Source organism: Drosophila busckii, chromosome 3L, assembly GCF_011750605.1.
Source record: "Drosophila busckii strain San Diego stock center, stock number 13000-0081.31 chromosome 3L, ASM1175060v1, whole genome shotgun sequence".
NCBI lineage: Eukaryota > Metazoa > Arthropoda > Insecta > Diptera > Drosophilidae > Drosophila > Drosophila busckii.
This window is the reverse complement of record NC_046606.1, coordinates 15,645,679-15,668,106: the sequence shown is the minus strand read 5'-3', so window position 1 is coordinate 15,668,106 and position 22,428 is coordinate 15,645,679. Positions and strand designations below refer to the sequence as shown.

Here is a 22,428-nt window from a genome sequence, read left to right as displayed (position 1 = left end):
TTATTATTTTAAGCTAACTTTTTAATTAAAAATTGATTTTATTTGAACCACAGGAACGACTCAAAGCTACTGAACAGTAGAGCTGCAAAAACATCGATGGTGATTTCGATATTATCGATGTTTTCAAAATTTTCCGATACATCGATGTTTTGTTTTCAACATCGATGTTTCGGTGCAGTGTGACTGAAAGTGTCTGCATCATTTTCTACATCTGCTGCTGCCACATCTTTAGCTCCCGCGTCCTCGTCTGCTTCTGTACGTGCTGCCGCTGATGATGATATATCATGCGATTCAGATTACAAACCTATTGGCAAACGCAAGAAGAGCGCATCAAACATATAAATTACATACAAGCAAAACATCATAATTTTAGGCCAAATAGCGCGCGCGAATTTTTTTTTAAATTTTACTCCATCACTTTGAATCACTCTTTGCATTCAGGAAGTTTGGAAAAATGGACAAATTTTGAATCGATCTAAAATGTAAACTTTTTTGTTATATATTTTTTATTGTTGAAAAAAAGCTTTAATTTCTGATTGAAAGTGTTTACTATTTTTTTCGATGTTTCAGCGATGTATCGAGGTTTTAAAACATCGAAGTTGAAAACATCGATGTTCCCACTATCGATGGTTTTGCAGCTCTAGCGTGCGAGCAGTGCAGTAGAAAAACTTATTTTTAGTGCGAGCGAGATGTAAGCATTACAATCAGTGCTGCCAGGCATAAAGTGCCATCACAAGCTAGATTCTGAGTAAGTATAAGCTAGAATTATGAACAACAAGCTAATAAATAAGCATAAACTGCATTTTGTTGCGCAACTTTGCTTAAACAATAATCATGTGATTGAATACGCGATTTGCGAGTATTTGAATGGCACATAATACAACTCAAATAGATTATTATTCTTTGCGTCCTTACTACGACAGTAAATTTGACCTAAAACTAAAAATCGCCTATAAATAATACACGATAATAATTATTGGTCAAATATGAAATATGAATTTTAAAAAAGCTAGATTTTAAGCTATAAGCGATTTGCATATATGAAATGATAGTTCATGCCTAAAAATTTTATATCTAGCCTGAAATAAGCTAATATGGCAACACTGATTCCAACATCAAGCAGAGAAATCCGCACGTATCATCCACAACAAACAAAGTGCGAGTAGTGCAGCAAAAAAATAAATATTTCAAACATCAACGGAAATCATTGATATTAAAATCATAAATATACCCGAAAAGCCTGAATGTCAGTATTGTATTTGTATTTTTGATTACAACTACGACGACTAAATAACATTTGCAAGTGTTAATTATGTCAAAGATATAGAGCCGAGTCGAATAGGACGTGAAGTAATCACTTCTATCATCATCATCATTTTATTTGGGAGAATTCGTCGAAAAAACGTATATACTGTTAATAAATGAAATTCAAATTATGGATATATTGCATTCATAGTTTTATTATTAAATACACATCAAATATGTGAAAATGTTAAAGTTTTTTTGTTAGCGGCACTATGGACAGGAGCTCAGTCACGACCATCGCAGCACCCGTCATAGATCATGGCTTTGGTGCAAGTCTGGTGGGCCTCATCAAAAAAGTAATCCCAAAGGCAAGTAAATTCAGCCACCTCTACATTATTCTCGCACTGGATATAGTTGTGGCAGTTATTTTTGCTGCTGGTGACAAACATAGTACCGCGTCCTTCGCAGCGATTGAATGTGCAAACAACGGAACTGGGCTTGGCACATTTCTGGATATCTTTGTCAAAAAATTGTCCCTCCGGACACTGCAACCAAATCGGGTCGACATCGGCAACAGAGCCATAGTAATTACAAGCGAAGTAACCACGACAGGTAGCACCATCGCTAACATAACCAGTAACGGGCTTATTTTTCGAGTCAACGCAAATTTTCTTCTTTGAATGAGCCGAGCATTCTACCTTGTCCTTGGCCATACATTTTCCCAACTCCACATCAAAGTATTGGTTAGAGCAAGACTTCAGCGTATGTGAACCAGTTTTTCCGCATTCGTAGTAATCGGAGCAATCTGCTTCACGCCGGAATTTTGTGCCCGACGGCACTAGTTTACAGATGTTGGCAACTTCTACGCAAAGTGAGTCGCTGATATACTCACACGACTGAGTAGTCTCATTGAAGTGCTCTTTATTCTCACAGTGTCCCAGATAGGCAACAGAGTTCCAGCAATAGAAATAGTTTGCGCAATCCGTGGGATCCGACACCCACATATCATCCAATCCTTCACATACATTGGCGCAAACTGCTTTATTGGCAGTTGTTGCTGCCACGCACTTTTGAGAGCTGGCATCGAAATTCTGGCCATTAGTACACTGGTACTCCGTACCATGACCACTAGCGCACTGAATGTAACTATCACAAGTGCCAGGCTTGCGTATTTTGATTCCGGTTTTGAAAAGTCGACACATGTCCTCGAACTGCGTAATTGCCTGCGAGGTCTGAAACCAGCAAAGTGCCAACAGGCAAACACCAAGCCCGTACCCAATTGACCCTATGCAATGTTTATATGCAATTGTTAAATATGTATGAGTATTCATTATATATATTATAAATAAGACTCACATTTCATGTCTGATCAAATTTAAATTATTTCTGACTGCGTATTCGAATAAACGCGAACTAAACAGAGACTGGCATATACAAAAGCTTTTATACCTTTAGGATGGAATATCAGTGCCACTGATATAAATACCACACTCTACTTTAAATTAGTCAGGTAGCTCTGTGTAGAAATCTTATCTTTGATTTGCCAAAAGTTGGGAGATATCTATAGCCCAAAGGAGTCCATAAAAAAATTTAAAAATATCTCAACATTGCCGCACGAAGTTTTTTCTAATTTATGGATTGTAATTTTCAAGCAATGAAAGCATGTTATCGGTTTAAAGCCGACGATCAAATACTCTAGTTTAAATTTGTACATATTTGCAATACTATCATTATTATAATTGTAACAAATACCCTACTACATATTTTGTATTAGCCAAAATGATGGACGTCTCTTGTTACCGCGTCTTATAAATATGTCAAACTGATAAAGTAATGAATCGCGTTCATTCACTTGAGAACCCACAACTAGAAAGATTTCTTTCATAAATTGCAACGCTCTAATTATTTATGACATCTCATTGCCCGAACACTTGTGACTTGATAACAAAAGCTTCAACTGCTTTACGCAGTAATTTAAGAGTTTCGATAATGCACATGGCATTAAAAAACAATTTAAATTTCCATTAATATATAACACAAAGTTAGGTTATTCCAAATGTCCAGCAGAGAATTGCCCGTAGTCTGAAAAGTCTCTTAGTCTATTTCCCAAAATTGTTCTTAACTTAAATAAAAAATATTTTTGTATAGGTTCGTTCCCTCGTGTTATCTATTCAAAAAAAAAATTCTGGCTAAATTTGATACTGTACTTGGTAGGCTTATAAGCAGTGCCAGTTCTTAGGGATATTAAGAATTTATTTTTAAGTAGAAGAATGCGTGCCCGCAAGTATGCTACCAATTTTTAAGAATAAAAATGTTATAACCATTCGTCTCTCTAGAGATTACCAAATAAACTACTTAGACTAACACATGCAAATTATACGAATTAATCGAACAGTCGACTAAGAAATTCACAATCTGCAAGGCAACTTCGATTAAGTTTTTGAAAAATAAATGCGAGACCTTCTTGTCTTTGTTGTCCAGCTTTAAATTCAGTTTACACGCAGTTTGCTAATATTTCATTGATAAATAAAGAGTCAGAGATGCTTATTATAGGGCAATGATCCCAAAAGTGCAAAATAGTAAAAGCTGCACACCTTTTTTTTTAATTTAAAAAAAATGTACAGGACTTGCAATTGACTAGTTGATTTATAAAAACTTATATTATTCGGTCGTTATATTATTTATTGGCAATTTAAATTAAAATATTAAATTTTGGATGGTATTTGTATTGATAGAATTTATAGAAACTATTATGTAATCTAAAATTGTAAGAGATAAATAATAAAACGAGCTCTAAGATGAAAGTAATAATGTGAGTAAAAGTAATTATAATGTTAAAGTTCTCTTTCAAACTAAACTGTTCTACAGTGTCAACCGGAAATATATTAGGAAGATAAATAAACTGAACACTATGTTGAAGACATTTTAATTGGATGTTGATAAAGTAGTAAGCCAAAACTACAAACTAATTACGTGATGAGAGTTATCTTACTTGTATTGCTTTTGTTTTATTGCAAAAAGCTGCTTTCATTCAAAGTTCGTTCGTTTTTGGGGAATGCAATTTAATGTTGTCGGGAGGGAATGTTGTGATTCACAAAATTGGAGAGCTGTTGATAAGAGGTGTGTTTGGTGATCGATCAATGGCTGAAATGACTTAGACATCAATTACAAACTAAAATAACAGTATCAGCAATTGATAATCCACAAGGTGCGCAACTCATGTGCTTTGAGATAATGCGTTTTATTAATTGGACACGAGTTAAAATAACTAAATATTTTGACTTTTAGGCACATGTAGACATACTAAGTGTATGTGCCCCGAAAATAGCTAAATAAAGGCACAGAAATTAAGGCAAATTGAGAGATACTGGTACCTTATCATATAAATTTGCCGAATACCAGGAATATCACTTTTAATTATGGCATTTGAGCTGTGTTCTTGGCACTGTCTCAGCTTATCTGTGAAGTTACAAACAGTCTTAATTAAACACCTTCGATTATGTATTAGTTATGACAGGCTGCCGACTTGCTATATAAAGCATAAGCAGCGATTGGCGACTTTAGTACCATTATACCAACGAAAGCTCGCGAATAAGTCTTACTACAGGCCAGACACAATGAGAGGTAAGCTATCGGTGTGCAAGGATGCATGCCCAACAACCCCACACTAATATATGATGAACTCTCCTTGCAGCTTTCTACTTGGCTGCCTGCCTATTGCTGGCCGCTCAGTCCTATGGCTTAACCATGGAGGATATATGCGAACAGATGCCTAATAGCGGATACATAGGCAATCCTATGGACTGCACCATGTGGGGTTACTGTCAAGGTCAAGAGGCTGTTGCCTGGGGCTATTGTGGAGAAGGACTAGTATACGACGCACCCTCTTTTGCCTGTAAAAATAGCACGACGACACCTTGCTCCACCAGTGTGGCTGCTACCTGCGCAGCCATAACAGATCCATGCTATCTGCCTGATCCTACAGATCCTAGCTGCAGCAGGTATGCCTACTGCTTCGGCAATGGCAAAACGGGCTACCTTAGCTGCCCAGACGGACAGAAGTTTGTTGCCAGCAACAACACCTGCGTGTGGAGCAACACTTGCATCCAGCAAACCTATTGCAAATACACGCTCAGCAACATATTTATCGGTGATCCAAACAACTGCGGCGGCTACATTCAATGCTTAAACGGCAATGGTGTTCCTGGAACTTGCGCATCCGGTCGCTTCTTTAACAAGGCTACTGGATACTGTGAAGTGGGCTCTGCAGACTGCACAGGCGACAACAACAATAACAATAACAATAATTCGGGATTGCCACCCGCAACTAATGGAACGATCTGTGATAACAATATAGGCCTTTTCATGAATGATGGTCAAACTTGTTACGGATTTTACTCCTGCGTGAAGCCGGAAACAGGTTCAGCTTCAGGTTCAGACCCACCTGGCCCTCCTGGCCCGCCTGGCCCACCCCCATCATCTTCTGATGACTCAACCTCTACGGAAGGCTCAATGATCGCTAACTGGGGCGCGTGTCCATTGGGTACAGAATTTAACTCTGGCCTACAGAAGTGTGTTTCACCTAATACGCTATCCTGTCCATTTAATCGCTGTGCCAACACCAATCTAGTGTATGCCTCTGTTCCAGACACAAATTGCAGACAATACACCTACTGTCCGAACGGGCAGACTTATAGCTGTCCGTCCGACTACCCATTCTATGATGAGGTAAACAAGAAGTGTGTGAACGTTGAGCCATCATATCCTATTTGCTCTCAACCGGCCAACGTTGCCGACTGGATAGTACAACCATAATAATAACATGGCCTAAAGACATTCGATCTATTCATAGACATATACTAATGCTTAACAAAATACATATGTACGCACTATCATAGCTAAAGAAAAAAACCCTTAAATATATACACAATTAAAAACGCAAACAATATTTGAAACTCTTTTAACAAAATTCCAAGACAGAGCAGCAATGTCTCAATGTTTGAAAAACTAACTATACAAAGTTAACTGGTACTACTAACTAACTAATTTTGATCTATATATCTTCAACAGTGGTTAAACTCAGTTTAGGTTTCAATTTTATATTTGATGTGTAGTTTTGTTAAATTCAAAAGCTAACAACAATATGACACATATTTTGTAGTAAGAAATGTTTCAACGGCCTTTGCATTTGGATATTTTTAAAAACTCAATAAACGTGAAATTTTCATTGAACTTGTTCTTGGTGTCAAGTCAACAAAAAGATATTAAAAAAAAGAACCGACTGCAAGACACACATACAAAGCGTTTTGATCTTGAGTCAATGACTGCCGCCGATTTGGAAGTCGACATATTTCTAATATTCATATCAGCACAGAAGCAACCAACAGTTGCGACATGTTTTCTCTTTTATTCATTTTTCGGTGTAATTTACATGCTTGAAGGCGTTATCAGATGCGAATGCTATCTATCGCGCAAGTTGATTGGCAGTTGATTGGGTTATCAGGGACACAACATCAGCCTCCTTGGCGCAGTGCATATTTCAGCATTATTTTTAATTGTTTTTTGTTTTTTTGTTTTGTTTTTGCCTACCTTATATATATATAGGCGAGGTGGTAAGGTGGCGATCACAACAGTTGTGTAGTGGAGCTGCACAGGCTAGCACAACGAACCTTAAAGGATAACTAAGAATAACTAGGCAAGCAACAAAGCAACATGCAAGGTAAGCAAAGGCCATAGACGACCCTAGCACACATAGCTACTTACCTAGTCCAAAATTTACTCCACACGCTTGCAGGACTTGGGCTACTGCTAGCACTGGTCGCTCTGGCTAGCGCCAGCAGCAAGATCAGCGAATTTGAATACCTCTCCAGCTATCAGATATGCGACCTGGTGCCGGATGACACAAGCTTGCTGCGGCCGAACACCTGCAACCACTGGATACGCTGTCCGATAAATGGCAGCAGCTTGGAGGAGGGCTCCTGCGCCGCCGAGCTCAACTACAACAAGAACCAGGGACGCTGCGTGTCCGCCAGCAGCGTTGAGTGCCCCTACGCCCACGTCAACAACAGCATGAACCAAGCTGCCAATGTCTGCGCCAATCAGATCGAGGGCAGCTTCCTGGAGGATCCAACAAGCCCCGATTGCCGCGGCTACATACTCTGCCGTCAGCATCGCGTAGTCAAGGCCAACTGCCCCAATGAGCTGATCTTCAATGCCCAGTCGCGCTCCTGTGTCTATCCCACGCAATACACGTGTCCCGCTAGTCAAAGGACCACTTCGCCCGCCTGTCGTGCGCTGCCCAACAACACGCGCCTGGCGCATGAGGAGCACTGCAACAGCTACTACATATGCATCAATGATCTGCTCCATGAGCGAGAATGCCTCGACCAAATGGCCTATGATGTGCGTCGAGGACGTTGTGTTCCGGCTGCTAACGCCACTTGCTACGAGACCGCCAAGCTGCCACCGCCAGAGAATACCTTCTGCGTGACGAGGACCCAAAACCAAACAAAAAATTTGGTCGGTCACTTTCCGGATCCAGAGTCATGCAGCCACTACTACATCTGCGGCAAGCCCGTCAATGGCAAACATGACACTAACCCTCAGCATCTGCAGTGCGATCCCGGCCAATTTTACGATCAGGAGAAGCTCTCTTGTCGCGATCGTCTCAATGTGCGCTGCCCACTCGATCGCTGCGCCGGCACCGATCTGAACTACGTGAATGTGCTCGGCAATTGTCACAACTATATGCGCTGCTCCAACGGCGTTGCCGTGGGCAACGGAACCTGCCCCAGTAGCTACTACTTTGATGAGCGCAGCCAGGGCTGCACGCCTGTCAATCACAACTACGCCGCCTGTGCAGTCTAACTAAATGCCTAATATACATACTACGTATATCGACACTAACTACATATATCGATAACTAACGCGTATACATCTAATCTGGTTGAGCATTAAATGTAATTGAAATTGAAGCATTAAATAATCAAATATATGGTGGTGGAGCATACAAAACACACATTTTGACTTTGAATTAAAATTATATTTTATGTTCACCCTAAAGGTGTAACGATCTCCAAATGTTCGTCTTATCATGGCCTTGCCAGTTATCAAACCGCTCTGCTTGAAACTTTCTCAGTCACAGCAAAGATTCGACAACTACGATACGCAAAAAAAAAAAAGTTATCCAAATTTGAATGAAACTTAAAACTGTCTGCTTTAATTAGCATTTTTGAAGGAATTCAATGACATGGCCAAAAGTGCGATAAGAGATGTTAATGTTTATATTGCTGTTGATTTCTAAAGAAGAAAATTTTTGGAATTCATCAGAATCAAAGTCAATCAACAGGTTGCTGTGCTTTTCTAGATCTTCATGTAGAACTTTAGATATTGGTACATATGTTCATAATTAAATGTTTCCTGTTGATGTTGTACATATGATGAATAAATAGAACCATTCAGAAAATTAAACTTGAAAAACTACGGCTTTTACTATAGTGCACAATCTTTGCTAAAATGTGTTTTTTTTTTTTTTTATTCTAGTTGCTCTTTTTTTTATTGTTATGCGCAGCTGTGATCTATTTTTAGCTTTTAGATATTATATTAAAGTTTTAAGTTTTTGGAAAAGACGTGTTTAAAAGCAATAAATGAATATATTGAATTTGTTTCAACAGTAGAATATTTGTATTTTGGAAATTTTGATTTGATAGCCAAACACTGCTAATCACCGATCCGATAAATAATATAAATCAAGCATATGATTGCAGATGATTTCATAACGACCTTTGCCTTAGTCTAAAATAAATAAGTTAACGTTAACTGTGCGTATACAACTAATTAGTACGATAAGAAAATATTGCTTAATTGGTAACTCCGGCGGGTGTGCTGGCTTGGGTGGTGTCGTCACCATTGGCGTCACTCGTTGTGCTCTCCGTGGTCGAAGATTGCGCGGATTGACTGCAGGCAGCATAGGCAATAACCTCGCTGGTGCAGCGCTGGCTGAGCTCATCGAAATATTCACCATCGGGACAGCTACTCTGGCCAATGGTTACGCCATTCTGACAGATGGCAAAACCGGCGCAGTCATCACTGGATTCATTGGCCAGCTGTATAGTCGTGTAGCCCAGCCCGGCGCAACGATCGTAGTTGCAGACAATCTGGGAGCGCGGCACACAGGCGCCGCCATTGGCAGGCGAGAAGAAGCGCTCATCGGCACAGATGCCATGCAGCAGCTCCATTTGTCCCGCAGCGTTGGGACGACAATAGTAGTAGCCATTGCAGCTGCTCTTGTCAGAGACAAAGGCGCCCGCCTCGGGGCACTCGTCTGGCTGCGCAGTTGGCGGCAGCGTCGTGGGCACGCTGCATTCCACATTTTGAGGATAGTCGCATTCGCCCTGGCTGCCGCTGAAGTAAAAGTTGCCGGGACAGGTGCCATTGATGACTTGGCCCTTCCAGCACATTTGCCATCCATTGCAGCGGCTGTCATCCTTGATGAAAACGCCGTCGGCTAAAATGTTGCAAACGCTGTCCGGATTCGGTTTGGACGGGCAGGGAAAGTTACGTATGCAGGAAGCCGTTCCTGGATTGTAATTGAGCCCTTCGTTGCAGACGCCACGCGTGCCCTTGCCGTTCTGACAATAGAAGTATCCGTTGCAGGAATAGGGATCGGGAGCAAAGCCATTTGCATCGGCTGCGCAAGGATCGCTGGAGACGCAAGTGATGCTATTGGCGGTCACACAAGCTTGAGTCTCTCTGTCATAATACTGTGCATCCTCACAGCTACCGCTCACCGGTTTGCCATCGATGCACTCTATCCACTTATTGCAGGCACGTGGATCATTCATTTTAGTGCCGCTCACAACGAGCGTACACAGCAATGCGGGATCAAATGCGGCACTTGCCATTAGAGGCGCCACTAGGCAGAGCAGCAGCATGAAACACATTTTACTGTTGTAGACTGTCAAAGAAAAAGACGCTTAATAGAGTCCTGAATAAGGTACGGATACACTCGAGGCAAATACTTCACATTTGCTTTTTTACGTACTCATTTCAGTTGAATTTAGAATTTAGAATTTAGCTTGAGCTTGTAGGCGAATGTGGCAACCGCACGGCAAATAACGACGACTAACTGAACGACAAACACACCACACTTAGGCTTATAATGTTGATAAAGTTGAGCAACAAACAATTAACTATATATACTGCCGTATATACTATATATGTGTATAAATTCTCACTGACAGCGCGCATATAAATTTAATACCATTAAAGTGTTGCCACCACCTGTCCGCAGTTGTTGTTGTTATAAGATACAGATTTATACACATAATTTAATGCCAATGTGACAATTTGATAAATCAATTGCAGGCCACCGAACACTTTGTGTCCCAGAAGATAAACTTAATTGCGAATCGTTTAAAAATATTGTATTACAATACTTGATATCAATCATTTAACACTTAGTCATAGCTAAAAATTATGACCACGCGAACGAAGAATTGCGTATGGATGCGCTCATGCGATGGAATAGAACGGCGCCACTCTCAGACTTGTTATAAAAATATCGAAAAAAGCCTGAATGCCATTGAAGTAGCTTGGGTATTAGATCCGACCTGAAGACTTTGCGTACAATATAGAAAATACATTTAATATATTATGAATAAATTAAAGCTGATAATTTACAAACTAAAAGCAAGATCATTTTGAATTGTATTCAGAATAAATCTTAGTTCCTAATTGAAACTTAAGGACATTATTTTATTTTAAGAATTGGTAAGCTAAAAAACATAAGTCTTGTTAACAAATTTGATCAAACTAAGGTAGGTAAGTGATGCTTATACATTTTAGGGTGACCATGTAACGGTTTCAAATATCCTTGAAGTATGCAACATTTTTTCTTCCATTTTTTTCATTTATGTGAATCGTATTTTAACATATACATAAACATATTTTTTTTGGCTATTTGCTGTTATCACACTGAAAGCCAGAAAACTGTTTTCATGTTTCCATTAGTGTACGCACTGATTTATCTAAAGAGCTGCACCCAATGTTGAGCGCCAAATGGATGCGATCACCACAGCACTATAAATGCGTAGTACTTGGGTATTGTGCGCTGTAGTTAAAAGACAAAACTGTAAGAGAGTAAAACGTATGAGAAATGCATATATTATTAATTTTAAGCCTCTGGCTGGGGGCGTTGCAAGCAGTAGATGTGGAGATTGTCGACCTGACCGAGGTGAGTGAACACAAAGTATTTAAATAATGCAAAGTTAAGTGGTGCGATCGTTGACAGATCTGCAAGAATCGTGTGGACGGTGAGCTGACGCCACATCCGCGAGACTGCACTGGGTACTTTGAATGCCATCCAATGCCAACATTGCTCTATTGCGAACAAGGATTACACTTCGATGCCGCTAGTCTGATGTGTGTACTTCCGGAGGTGGCACAATGCAAGCTTGGGTACAGCACGCCGAGCGTGGAGCCCACAGCAGCAAGCGCGCCCAAAGATGTGGATGGCTGGCTGCACAAGCCACGCCCCGCTTTTATGGCCGTTGATGTGACCACAGGCCAGCAGGTTAATCCGATGGAGAAATACGATCCGCAGCAGGTTGAGTGCCGTCACTTTGGCGCCTACTTCTTGCCGCATCCGCGCAATTGTCAGCGGTACTACCTCTGCGCCTATGGCCATATGCATAGCCATCAGTGCGGCATGGGCACGTTGTGGAACTACCAAGCCAACGAATGTCAGCTGAGCCGTCTAGCCAAATGCTACAGCGCACAAATGGAGCAGACCGCTGAACAGCAGCCAGAGTGGACCACTACGCCGGGCAGTCAGATCACCGTCTGCTATATTTTAACCACCAGTGAGAGCAGCTCAGCTCAGACGGAGCCTTTCACCACGGCCACAGTGACGTCAACGGCAGCAGCAACAGCAACCGCTCCAGCACCTTCGCGTGCACCGCTGAGTGCACTCACTTGTCCCTCGGAACGCCAGAGCTATTTGCCACATCCCGATGATTGCAGCAAGTACTACATTTGCATTGGTGGCATGCCAGTGTTAACCTCCTGCCCCAAGGGTCTCTATTGGGACCAGAAGGCTGGCTATTGTGACCAGGCCAAGAAGGTCAAGTGTGTACAAAATAAATAGACAACAGACTTGACGTCAATACCCGTTATGGGTATTTTATTTTGGCATTTACACAAATCTTTATATGCAATTAATCTATAGTATGGTAGACATGGTAAGTCGCTGCCACAACTGGCGTCGACTCTTTATAGTCTGCTCGCTCTCCAGTTCTGGCTTGCTCTGGCGCCACTGAAAGTTCGTTAGTCGTTGCCACAACGTTGTGGCATGTACACTTGCAACACTTACATCACTTGTGGAGCTCGTGGCTTGGCCACAAACCAATAGACTGAGTAAAGTCACAGCGATACTCAAATGCAAAAACTTTGACAATTTCATGCTGGAGCTCGAACTTTCGACTAGAGAGTGAGTTGCGATTAAATCTAGACAGCTATCATTAATGAGCACGTATATATCCGAGTCAACACACTTATCAATCGGCGGATCTTTTGTTGCTTTACACAACGTAAGATATAATGCCTTGATGATAAGATATAATGCCAGCCGTCCAAAACTAAAAGCTCATTAGCCCAACAGTCAAAGTATGCAGCAGTTTTCTAACTTATTAGCAATAGTCACAGTAGCTGAAATAAATTAGCGCATAGAAAAGGTTGATATTGTCCAGAAGTCTATAATTTCTATATTTGCTATAAATCTGACTGCTGCCCAGATTAAGTTCAATGAGACCAAGGATTATAATTTTTGTAACACAATATTGTTTGTATTTATGTATATTCATATAATATATGTAGTTCTGTGTGTAAATAAAGCTATTTTTAAATAGTATTACATATTCACTTATTCATATTATTATTTATGTGTGTATACCATTGTAAATACTTTATTGTAAGCATGTATATAGATGTATCGTTTATCAATTGCATGCCAAGTTTGCTAAGAAATCTGCATACATATATGTATGCGTATATATTGGGGTAGCTCGATTTGATAAGTGAAAAAAATTGTATAGTCAAATCACCATGGTTTTTAAAATCAGAAAATTTGTATAAAAGTTTTATTAGTTAAACATAAAAAACGCCACAAAAACTTTTCAGTTTAATTAGTTTACAACTTTTTGACAATATTTTTCACCTATCAATTTGACTTACCCCATGTAGTATATATTTTTCCAATTTTAACTTAACAATTCTAGTTGTTAACTCTTAGTTAAAGCTATTTATACCTTGTATCCATTATGGCAATTAGATCTACTGATATCTGGTCTATGAAAAGCGAACAAGTCTCCAAAATATGTTTGCAAATTTTGATTATTCAACTTGTAACATTTAGTTTCGGCGGAAGCTGTTTGATATACTAGTATGCTGCTTATAACTTATACGGACTGTGGAAAGCATTAGTTACCATTTTATGGTTACAGGGTATAATATGGAAACATGGAACATAGGTATTTAGAAGTAGGCACTATAAAGACCACACTAAAGTATTTATATACACTGAAACAGAATATTATATTGCGTTATAATTTAAGTACTTTATCACATACATATGCTATAATCTTTGCATAGACCAAAAACAGACTACAACGGGTAATATAAATATATATTAATAGTATACTTTGCATATTCATAGAAACATTTAAGCGGCATTTTTAAATGAAGTCAGCAAAGAAAATTCAATTCTGCAACAGCTTAAATTAGGCTAAAATACAATACTAGTCAATGCTTTAATTAAAACAAGTTTTCTACCTTTTGTATGTATTACAAGATTATTTCTATATCGTTGTGCGACTTTCAGAACAAATTTATACATATGTATGTATATCTGTATATGTTATATTTCTTTTTGGTAATTTATATAATTTGTTGCTTGGGTAAATATAGTAATTATTCAATACAAATAAAACTTAAAGTTACAAATTATGTTGTATATTTTATTTAAATATAAATATTTATGGCAAACTAAATATTTGAACAATTTACTATATATGTACATATGACAAAAACGTATAGAATGGAGAGACCGTTATGCAATATGCAATTATTTTCCCTTTGCTTCGTCAGTTATTAAAGTATGTTACAATTAAAAAATAAAATATTTGATATTTGAAATAAATGCCTGGACCAATTTAATTATAAATCATTGCAAATCATTGCATGCATTTTGTTTCTAATCTCGGCCTGTTTTTTTCTTTGCACAGTTTTCTAATACTCTCTGCAAAACTACTTTGAATAGTTCGATGGCAGCAAAAAATCATTTTAAACATAAACAACAATTTAAGTATAAAACTGAAGGACTAGCTTGACTTGGCGTATGAAAAGAAGAACGGTATTATACATATATATGTATATATATTTTGTACATATAAAATAGAGTTTGGTTATTCTGTTGTGACACATTGTAGTAAAAGATCTGTTATGGCAGATTAAGAGTGTAATGGAAAATAATAATTTCTGGCAAAATTTCCCCATTACTAGCGAACATGCATACATTAACAATTATCTAACTAGTATGTATGCGTGTATGTATTTCAAAAATATGTATGTATATAAGTTTAAATATATTTTGTATATATACATTGCATGAATTCAAATTGTCTTTAATGCTTATTGGAAGAATAATATGGGCATTGAAGTTTTTAGGCATAGCATGGCCTCTACACATGTGTACTATGTACAAAGTGTGCTCCGACTTGAGACAAATGTTAGACTTGCTCATCGACAAGTCAGCATTTTAGCAGAGGGAGCATATACTGTAGTAGTAGTAGTATTAGGGAATTCTTAGTTTGGAATGTAAGTGATATTTGTATCTTATTTGGACCCAATATTCTATTCGTTTGTGTTCTGCTCTTTTGTTTTTCTCATATAATAAAGGTCTTTAGCATAGTTTCAATGCAACTAGCAACTAGTAACTAGCAACAAGAAGGAAGAGCTAACTACGGCATGCCGAAGACAAAATACCCTTACAATATACATATAAATAATAATATAATATCCTCATGAACTGCGCACAAACAAGACTTGCATGGTTGGACCGTTAAACATCAGTTTCATTGCCTGACGCCTGCTGCGGATCCAGCAGAGGCTGCTTCGCTGCTTGCAGATGCTTCTCAAAAGTGATTTGCTCCTGCAGCAGCGGCAAGGCGGCCCTCGCATGGCTGTCGCTGGATAGAAGCGCAGGCATCGAGCTTTGCAGACTGTACGCCGCTGCGTTGCCGGGCGAATGGTGCTGCGATCGCGGACTGGGCGGCGTGGGCGTGGCGGGTATCTGATGCCAGTTAATACTGTTCTGGGATGTTATGTGGCGTGTCTTCAGCAACGGCGGATTCTTCGTTGAGGTGGAGAACGCCATACCACGTCGAAGCGGAACTCTAGAAAAGCGCAAACAGTTAATTTCAGTTTGAATAAAAGCAAACAAGAGATGAAAAGTTGCGTTGTAAAATGATAAGAAATGAAATGAACAAATTAAAGAGAGAGAGCAAGAATGTGGGATGAATAAATGAAGCTGTTGTTTGGGGTACTTAATCACAAGGCCGCTGCTTAAACTGTTCCCCACACACAGACACACACGCAGTTGGACGCAGTTGACACTCACCTCGTTGGGCTGGGCGGTGGATAGGATATGCCGCGATGACTGGGCGATAACAATATATTACCAGAGTGACTGGTAATCGTGCCCGGTACAAGTAATGTATTGTTACTATAAATATGTTAAAGTTTTACAGTAAGAGCGAGATTCGACGAAAGCGCTAAGACACTAACAAACTGAAGCATTGTAATAGTCAAAACCAAAATAATAACCAAGTTTGTTGCAGCTACGATTCGGTTACTTAGAACGAGGTGAAATTGTATAGAGTGCATGCAATGCGAGGTGGAAGCGATGTTTAGATGAGTGTGGTGGATCAGAAACTAAAGAAATTATGCATACACTGTATACCCATTGAGAGCTCTAGCCTGGCTAATCCATATTACAAATATATTACTTAAGATATGAATCTGCTGAAAGCCGAAGCATGAAGCTGAGCACTGATTAATTTATGTTTAGTTGCTTGCTGGCAGTTAGAGTGAGTTTTATTTATGAGTTTCCAGGCAGCTGCTGCGCTACTTACGTTTGAGGATTTTGCGAGCTTAGATTGGGCAAGCTCTGGCCCAGATGGTTCACTGGTTGGACAGTCAAAGTGTTGGAGGTGGAGGTGGAGCCAGCCGCATTTACTTTTGACTTGGCCAGGCCGCTGAACAATTGTTGTTTGCTCTTGGCATGGTTGCCTAGAAGATGAACTGATATTTTATTACTGTGGCCACAATGGCAGCTGCTAATCCGCTTACCCATCAGGCTGGTGGCGCCTTCGTCACTGGACAGCGAATTGGTTTTCTCAAACTCAACCGAAATGTTGCGCGAATCGTTCCACTCCACGCTACCGCTATGACTATTGTTCGCACTGGACACATGACTGCAGATGGAGGAGTTGATGGGCGACTTGCGCACGCCCAAGGAATCGCCCGTGGCGCTGGTGGCGCCGAAGCGAAAACTGTCGCCAGCATTGCCGCTAATGCCGCGCTTCAGACGCTGATAGATTGTCTTGGCGCGCCAGAGTGCATCGTACCAGTTCTTGGCCTCGGAGCATTGCAGCGTGAAGGCGGTGGTGGCCACTTGGAACTCGTTGAGATAGACGCAGTTGAGCGTGTTGTTGTTGGACAGATGCACAATGAGATGATCCGTTAGAAAGGGCTGGCGTATGACCTTGAGTGCGCCCTGTCCCTTTTTGGCCATGGCCTTGCACACGAGCAGAATATCCGTCAACAGAAAACAATGCACATCGCTTTTGCCGAAGGTGTCCTTGAATTTGTGGTCCCCCTCCATGAACAAATGACGCACATGATACGCTGGACAGCCGGGCATGGGGGCGCAAAGATCAAACATCTGACTATGCTGCTTGATTAGCTTGTCCAGCACCTCGTTGTTCGAGTCCTGTGTGGAGTGTGTAAAGTTAAACTTAAAGCGAGACAGGCAGAGGCGGAGCACTCACCAAGACATCGTACGACTCAATGCGCGCCATGACACCCTTGAGACGTTCGCTCTCCTGGCGCATAGTCAAATGATTGTTGACACTAAACACAAAATTCTCGACGCTGTGTATCATCACATCAATGGCTTCAATTTCCTCCACATCCGACATATGCTTTTTAATCGCCGCCAGCAGCAGACTGTACTTGGTAAGACGCTGCATGGGACGCACCACAATATCCGCCAGACGCAGACGATTGCACATCTTTTGCGACTCACACCAGGCCAGATACGCTGTGAAGAGCGCGTTGTTCTGATTCAACTCCTTGCAGTAAAACTGACACGTGCTCTGCTCAGCGCAATAGACCTGCGAAAGAGGAGAAGAAGAAGAGGAGGCATGAGAGTAAAGTAGGATGCACGCCACTTTGAGATACACTTTTCGATTGCACTACAATCGATCTGCTTTACCTTATAGGGCGCAAAGATCGAGGCGAACGCTATGAAGCCATCGAGGAAAAAGCCACAGCGCAGCGGCTCATGCGTCACAATGCTATTCGCCACCATCGGATACAGCCAGAGTGTCCAGAATTTAATGTTCGCCTCGCACACAGAGCGCACATTGGAGAACAGCTTGTGCTGGTCGACTTCGGTGAGCAGGCCCTCCTCCTGCACCGCCTCCAGGCAGGCGAGAAAGAGCTGCAATAATATTTATACATTATACATGGGGATGATTTGAAATGTTGTTTGCCGTACATCCGTAACAGTTTGCAGGGCGTGAATATAATAGATTTCCGTGGTGACCAGCTCCCAAATGGCAGTTTGTATTTTAATTTCGTTCTCACTCATGGATTTGCATTCGATAAAGTCCCGCCAGGACTTGCTCACATTATGCAGATAGGCGAGCGAGTCGGACAGCGAGGGATGCTCAAAGTTGAAGCCAGCCGAACGTTGGGGCACACCGTTTTTTGTATAATTACTGAGCAGCTCGTACAGCTGGCTCTGCTGTGGGTTCTTGACGCCAAAGATGGAGGACCAACGCTGCTTAATATGCTTATGGCCACTGGCTTCGCTCGTTTCCTCTGTGGAAGCCGACGAAAGCAGCCGAGGCGGACGTTGTCTTGAGCCCTGTGGAAATTAAAGTAAAAAAATCAATTTAAGGCTGCGCTTGCAATCAAAGCAGACAAATAAGCTTACAAATGAGGCGGCTTTTTGCAAAGTTTTGCGACTGCCATCGCGCTCTGTGATAATTAGATGATGTCCAGCCAAGCTCTCCACATCGGTTTGCTCATCCAATCTACTCAGGCTCGCGGGTCCTACATTTATACACAGTTTGGTTATTAAAGCGCTAGAAGAAAACTCAAGGCTGCCGTACCTGCATCCAAATAACTGCTCGAGGGGTTGTTATCCGTTATTAGAATCTGCGAAAAGCTCAAATTTCGCTTGCGTAGGGCCGGATGCAGCGCATTTCTATGGAAAACAAATGTATTGTAGCTTTAGTACATAACTATAAATAATATCCCGGCTGCATTACATGAGGGTGGTGCCTTTTGTGACTGGAATGAACTCCTCGTCGTGATGCTGCGATGCTTCCAGGCGAAAGGAGACTGAAAAGCACTCCTGACTGCTTGTCTGTAAGGCGAAAGACTTTAATTGTTATTGATCTCTGGCTGGGGAGGCATTCGGGCTGAAAGTGCAAACATCTGTTTGCCGATCAATATGCACATTTCCCTGGACGCCCATCTACTTACAATATGCACCCCCTGGCCCAGCTGGCCCAGTTGGGCAGCTGTCGATGTCTTGCCCGTGGACACAGCCGCTGCGCCGGTTTCGTGCTGACATGACACGCTGGTGTCGAGGCCGTCCAAGTGTGTCAGGCTTTTCGATTTCAGCTGCAAGTGAGATAAGGCAATTTATGAATTCATATAATTTATGTTAATAATACCTCGAGACTTGCACGAAAAAAAAAAAACAAGAAAACAATTTTGAGTCACGAGTTTACCATTTTACAGGGAATAACAAATTCTTGGATTTCTGGGAACACATTCTGCAGCAAATTTACTTTCAATGTATGAATTATGCTTGAGTCGTATTTCCCCAATTAAAACTCATACCAAGATAGCAGTTTACCCTGTAAAAAGCTCAACAGAAATAAGGAATTCCCTTAAGAATGGCAAACTTGATAAGGTTTATTTTTATAAACTTATATAACTGAACAAAGTCATAATGCGGAACAAAAATAAGCTTCCAATTTTGTATCAAGTGCTATAAATAATTGTCTAAAATTAAAACAAAATTAACACCTACTTAAATTAAAATTAAAATGTAAACCAAAACAAGAATCAAGTGCTATCAAAAAAATTTCCTAAATTAATTAACACAAACATAAATAGAAATTATAAAAATTCCAAAATAAGATTCTACTGAAATTTGTCAATATGTTTCAATTAAAATTAAAATATAAACCACAAAGTGTGCAAACAATACTTGTCTGTAAAAAGGATTAAATTAGAAAGAAAACAAAAGTAATTCAAATCGAATATTTGTTTGTTCTTTTATTTCTTTTTGTTGCACATTGGTCACGCTGCTCACCTGGAGTTTGCTGCTGGGTGGCGACACCACCAGGCATATTTTCATAGTAGCCCGCAGAAACTCCTCGCGCTTGCTGCGCAGATCCGCGGGCACGCTCGTGGGCGAGCTGGCGGTCTTGCGAAAGGGATTGAGGCTGCGTGCCAGCATCGCTACATTGGGACTGTCCGATGGGGAGGCGAGTGCATCCAGTGGGTGATGTGGCGGCTGCTGGTGAATGGCAATGGGCTGAGTCTGTTGGCCGCCGCTGTGCAGGAGACGCGTGGGCGAGTTGAGGCTGAAGAGCTTGCGTCGGTGCCTGCCCGGGGTGGAGCTGGAGCTGGAGGCTGGACTGGGTGTTGGGGCGTTGGGGCAGCTCATGGCGCTCTCGCTGTGCGTGGACTCCTGTGAGCCGGCGCGACTGTAGGCGGGCGTGGGCAGCTGGTGGGGCACATAAGTTTGCTGCTTGTTCTCGGGCCGACTGTGCTCCTCCAGCTGCAGTTCGTTGTCCTCGTAGTTGCTGTGATAGGTGCGTGCTGTGATCTCGGGCAGAAAGGGATTGTTCGGCGAGGTCAACGTGTATTGATAGTAGGCGCCAGCGCCAGCATCGTGAGATTCCACGGGCAGCGTGGCCACCTCGTCGGTTTCATTTTCATCCGTGGCATCCTCCTCGAGAAACGAGCCGCCCGTGAAGTCATGCGGGCCATTGTTGCTGGACGGATTGTAAGCGCCCAGCTGCTCCCATTCGCCCGACGACGAGTTGTGCGAGGAGGCGGTGAAGCCATCGTTGGAGTGGCCCTGAAAGCTGCGCGTGCTCTCGTTGCTGCTCTTGAACAGAAAGTTGTGCAGACGGGTCAAGCGCACCGAGCTGCTCTCACTGGTCAAACTGCAGCTGCGACTTGCGCTTGGGGGCAGCACCGCTGGCTGTTGCTGCTGAAGCTGCGGCTGTGCTTGGGTGGAGGCTTCAGGCCGTCGCTTGGGCTGCGGTGTCTGGGTTGGGTCACTGCTGTGACCGGCTGTGCTCAGCTCGCCGCCCATGGCGATGTGCGTGGTCGAGTTCCAGTAAAAGACGGTGGGCAGCTCGCTGAGCTCAAAGTTGCTCTCGAGTGAGCTGCTGGATGTGGTGTTGGTGTTGGTGGTGGCCACGCTGCTCAGATGCTGGTAGGCATACTCCGGCGGCGTGCACTCGTCCGGGCTGTCGAGCAGTAGCGCGGTGTTGATGTGGCCACCCAAGCTCAGGCCGGGCAGCTGGAATTGGGTGGGCAAGGAGAACGGCGGCCAGGCGACAATGTTGTTGTTGTCCGTGGATTTGGGCAGCGGCGGCGTGCCGCGATTTCGAGCTTGCAGCACGTCCGGCGTGGGCTCTGGACGCTTGAGCTCTAGCGATCGATGCTCGCTGCGGCGAAAGGAGCGACGCAGTCGCTCCGCAAACTTGGACTGCTTGTGGATTTTATCCTTGCCACCAGCTGCTGGTTTCTCCTTGCCAGTCTTCTCAGTCTTTTCTTTGCGTGTGTCCTCCTTCTCCAGCAGTTTCTCGTGCATTTCTCGTGCGGCTCTCACGGACCACGCCTCCAATATCGTTGGCTGCTGATGCTTGTTGCTTTGTTGTTGTTGTTGGACTATGACCGCTAGTTGTGGCTCTGCTGGGCTGCTGGTTAATATGACTTCAAAGACCGCTAGGCCACCAGCACCCATTACGGGCGTCGTTACGGCCGCACTCGTTTTACGGTCGGCTTAATTTCTTAGATCGTATTGCAGCACTTTCATTAATTATATATATAGTATATAGCTCTAGCTCGATTTCGTTGCACTAATAAGTATTTATTATTTTAAGAAGCGTCGAATTTCCCCTTGGCCACTACTTAATTATTTTCATGCTTGGCTGTTATTTATGGCTAAAACAATTGTGGCCGTCGCTCGCGGCTGAAATAAATACGAAGCAGGCAGTAGAGAAAGAAAGAAACGCGATTAAGAGCAGACTTTGCTATTGCCTTGAGCACAACTAACAAAAGCTGATGCAAATTATATAATGCAATGAAAAGATGGCTCAGAAAACGCTCAGCTCAGCGCAGCTCAATGCAGCTGTGCCCAAAGTGCACTTGCCCCACTGTCAAGTGCCTGGACTTTAAGGCTGTCCCTAGAGTAAGACAAATGAATGTACTCCACATAGATATATAAGTTTTTAATAAGCTTAAGCCACCACAAACCATCACATTAGTATTGAATCCTTTAAAAAATGATTTGCTTTGCTTCAGTTCTGGCTATTAATTTACCCCTCTATGATAGTCGACTTCTTTTAATTAATCTCCCCTAGTTAACTGACCCTCGCATTTTGTTTGTGAATAAATTAGTGAATGCTGAAATTGACTCTTCATATCTCTTGAGTCAAATTAATGTTTTAGTTACAGATTATAACTTACTTTACTTTATTTACTCTAAGAAATTTTATTTTAACTAGCACCCAGATATAACTGATAGCTTAATAAGCTTTTAATAAATATTAGCTATTAATATACATATAAATATAATATATA

The 22,428-nt window shown here is 41.7% G+C and overlaps 6 protein-coding genes across 10 annotated transcripts in view; 3 read left to right on the top strand and 3 right to left on the bottom strand.

The window, feature by feature from the left end:
- Positions 1 to 1,461: 1,461 nt before the first annotated feature.
- Positions 1,462 to 2,688, bottom strand: LOC108599144 (peritrophin-44). The gene is made up of 2 exons (XM_017985931.2): positions 2,602 to 2,688; positions 1,462 to 2,530 (listed from the first exon to the last, which is right to left on the bottom strand). The coding sequence occupies exons 1-2, from the start codon at positions 2,606 to 2,608 to the stop codon at positions 1,530 to 1,532; spliced, it is 1,008 nt and encodes a 335-aa protein (XP_017841420.2). The 5' UTR covers positions 2,609 to 2,688; the 3' UTR covers positions 1,462 to 1,529.
- A 2,097-nt stretch (positions 2,689 to 4,785) lies between these two features.
- LOC108599055 (peritrophin-44) lies at positions 4,786 to 6,157 on the top strand. Its single transcript, XM_017985835.2, has 2 exons — positions 4,786 to 4,869; positions 4,940 to 6,157. Exons 1-2 carry the CDS (start codon positions 4,863 to 4,865, stop codon positions 6,058 to 6,060), a joined length of 1,128 nt encoding a protein of 375 aa, XP_017841324.2. The 5' UTR covers positions 4,786 to 4,862; the 3' UTR covers positions 6,061 to 6,157.
- Positions 6,158 to 6,872: 715 nt separating this feature from the next.
- Positions 6,873 to 8,263, top strand: LOC108599136 (peritrophin-48). The gene is made up of 2 exons (XM_017985925.2): positions 6,873 to 6,964; positions 7,040 to 8,263. Exons 1-2 carry the CDS (start codon positions 6,958 to 6,960, stop codon positions 8,110 to 8,112), a joined length of 1,080 nt encoding a protein of 359 aa, XP_017841414.1. The 5' UTR covers positions 6,873 to 6,957; the 3' UTR covers positions 8,113 to 8,263.
- A 766-nt stretch (positions 8,264 to 9,029) lies between these two features.
- On the bottom strand, positions 9,030 to 10,360 carry LOC108599278 (peritrophin-48). Its single transcript, XM_017986074.2, has 2 exons — positions 10,289 to 10,360; positions 9,030 to 10,201 (listed from the first exon to the last, which is right to left on the bottom strand). The coding sequence occupies exons 1-2, from the start codon at positions 10,290 to 10,292 to the stop codon at positions 9,105 to 9,107; spliced, it is 1,101 nt and encodes a 366-aa protein (XP_017841563.2). The 5' UTR covers positions 10,293 to 10,360; the 3' UTR covers positions 9,030 to 9,104.
- A 1,041-nt stretch (positions 10,361 to 11,401) lies between these two features.
- LOC108598163 (probable chitinase 10) lies at positions 11,402 to 12,391 on the top strand. The gene is made up of 2 exons (XM_017984780.2): positions 11,402 to 11,479; positions 11,537 to 12,391. The coding sequence occupies exons 1-2, from the start codon at positions 11,402 to 11,404 to the stop codon at positions 12,389 to 12,391; spliced, it is 933 nt and encodes a 310-aa protein (XP_017840269.2).
- A 2,694-nt stretch (positions 12,392 to 15,085) lies between these two features.
- Positions 15,086 to 22,428, bottom strand: part of LOC108599440 (pleckstrin homology domain-containing family G member 5) — an 18,089-nt gene continuing 10,746 nt past the window's right edge. For 2 of the 5 annotated variants that reach the window (XM_017986266.2, XM_017986267.2), the window contains exons 3-13: positions 19,078 to 19,218; positions 18,861 to 18,958; positions 18,702 to 18,796; positions 18,524 to 18,642; positions 18,083 to 18,454; positions 17,798 to 18,025; positions 17,352 to 17,696; positions 16,651 to 17,293; positions 16,434 to 16,590; positions 15,920 to 16,024; positions 15,086 to 15,695 (exon numbers count right to left, since the gene is read on the bottom strand). In XM_017986266.2, the coding sequence (XP_017841755.2) occupies positions 15,362 to 15,695; positions 15,920 to 16,024; positions 16,434 to 16,590; positions 16,651 to 17,293; positions 17,352 to 17,696; positions 17,798 to 18,025; positions 18,083 to 18,454; positions 18,524 to 18,642; positions 18,702 to 18,796; positions 18,861 to 18,958; positions 19,078 to 19,218 (2,637 nt within the window). In that variant the 3' untranslated portion in view covers positions 15,086 to 15,361. Of the gene's footprint in view, positions 15,696 to 15,919; positions 16,025 to 16,433; positions 16,591 to 16,650; positions 17,294 to 17,351; positions 17,697 to 17,797; positions 18,026 to 18,082; positions 18,455 to 18,523; positions 18,643 to 18,701; positions 18,797 to 18,860; positions 18,959 to 19,077; positions 19,219 to 19,918; positions 21,627 to 22,428 lie in introns of those variants that run through there. The other 3 variants (XM_017986265.2, XM_017986269.2, XM_017986270.2) reach the window with 3 other exon arrangements.

Coding starts and splice junctions, on each gene's coding strand:
- LOC108598163 (XM_017984780.2), top strand. CDS start 11,402: ATGCATATATTATTAATTTTAAGCCTCTGGCTGGGGGCGTTGCAAGCA. Junction 11,480..11,536: donor AGATTGTCGACCTGACCGAG/GTGAGTGAACAC, acceptor GATCGTTGACAG/ATCTGCAAGAATCGTGTGGA.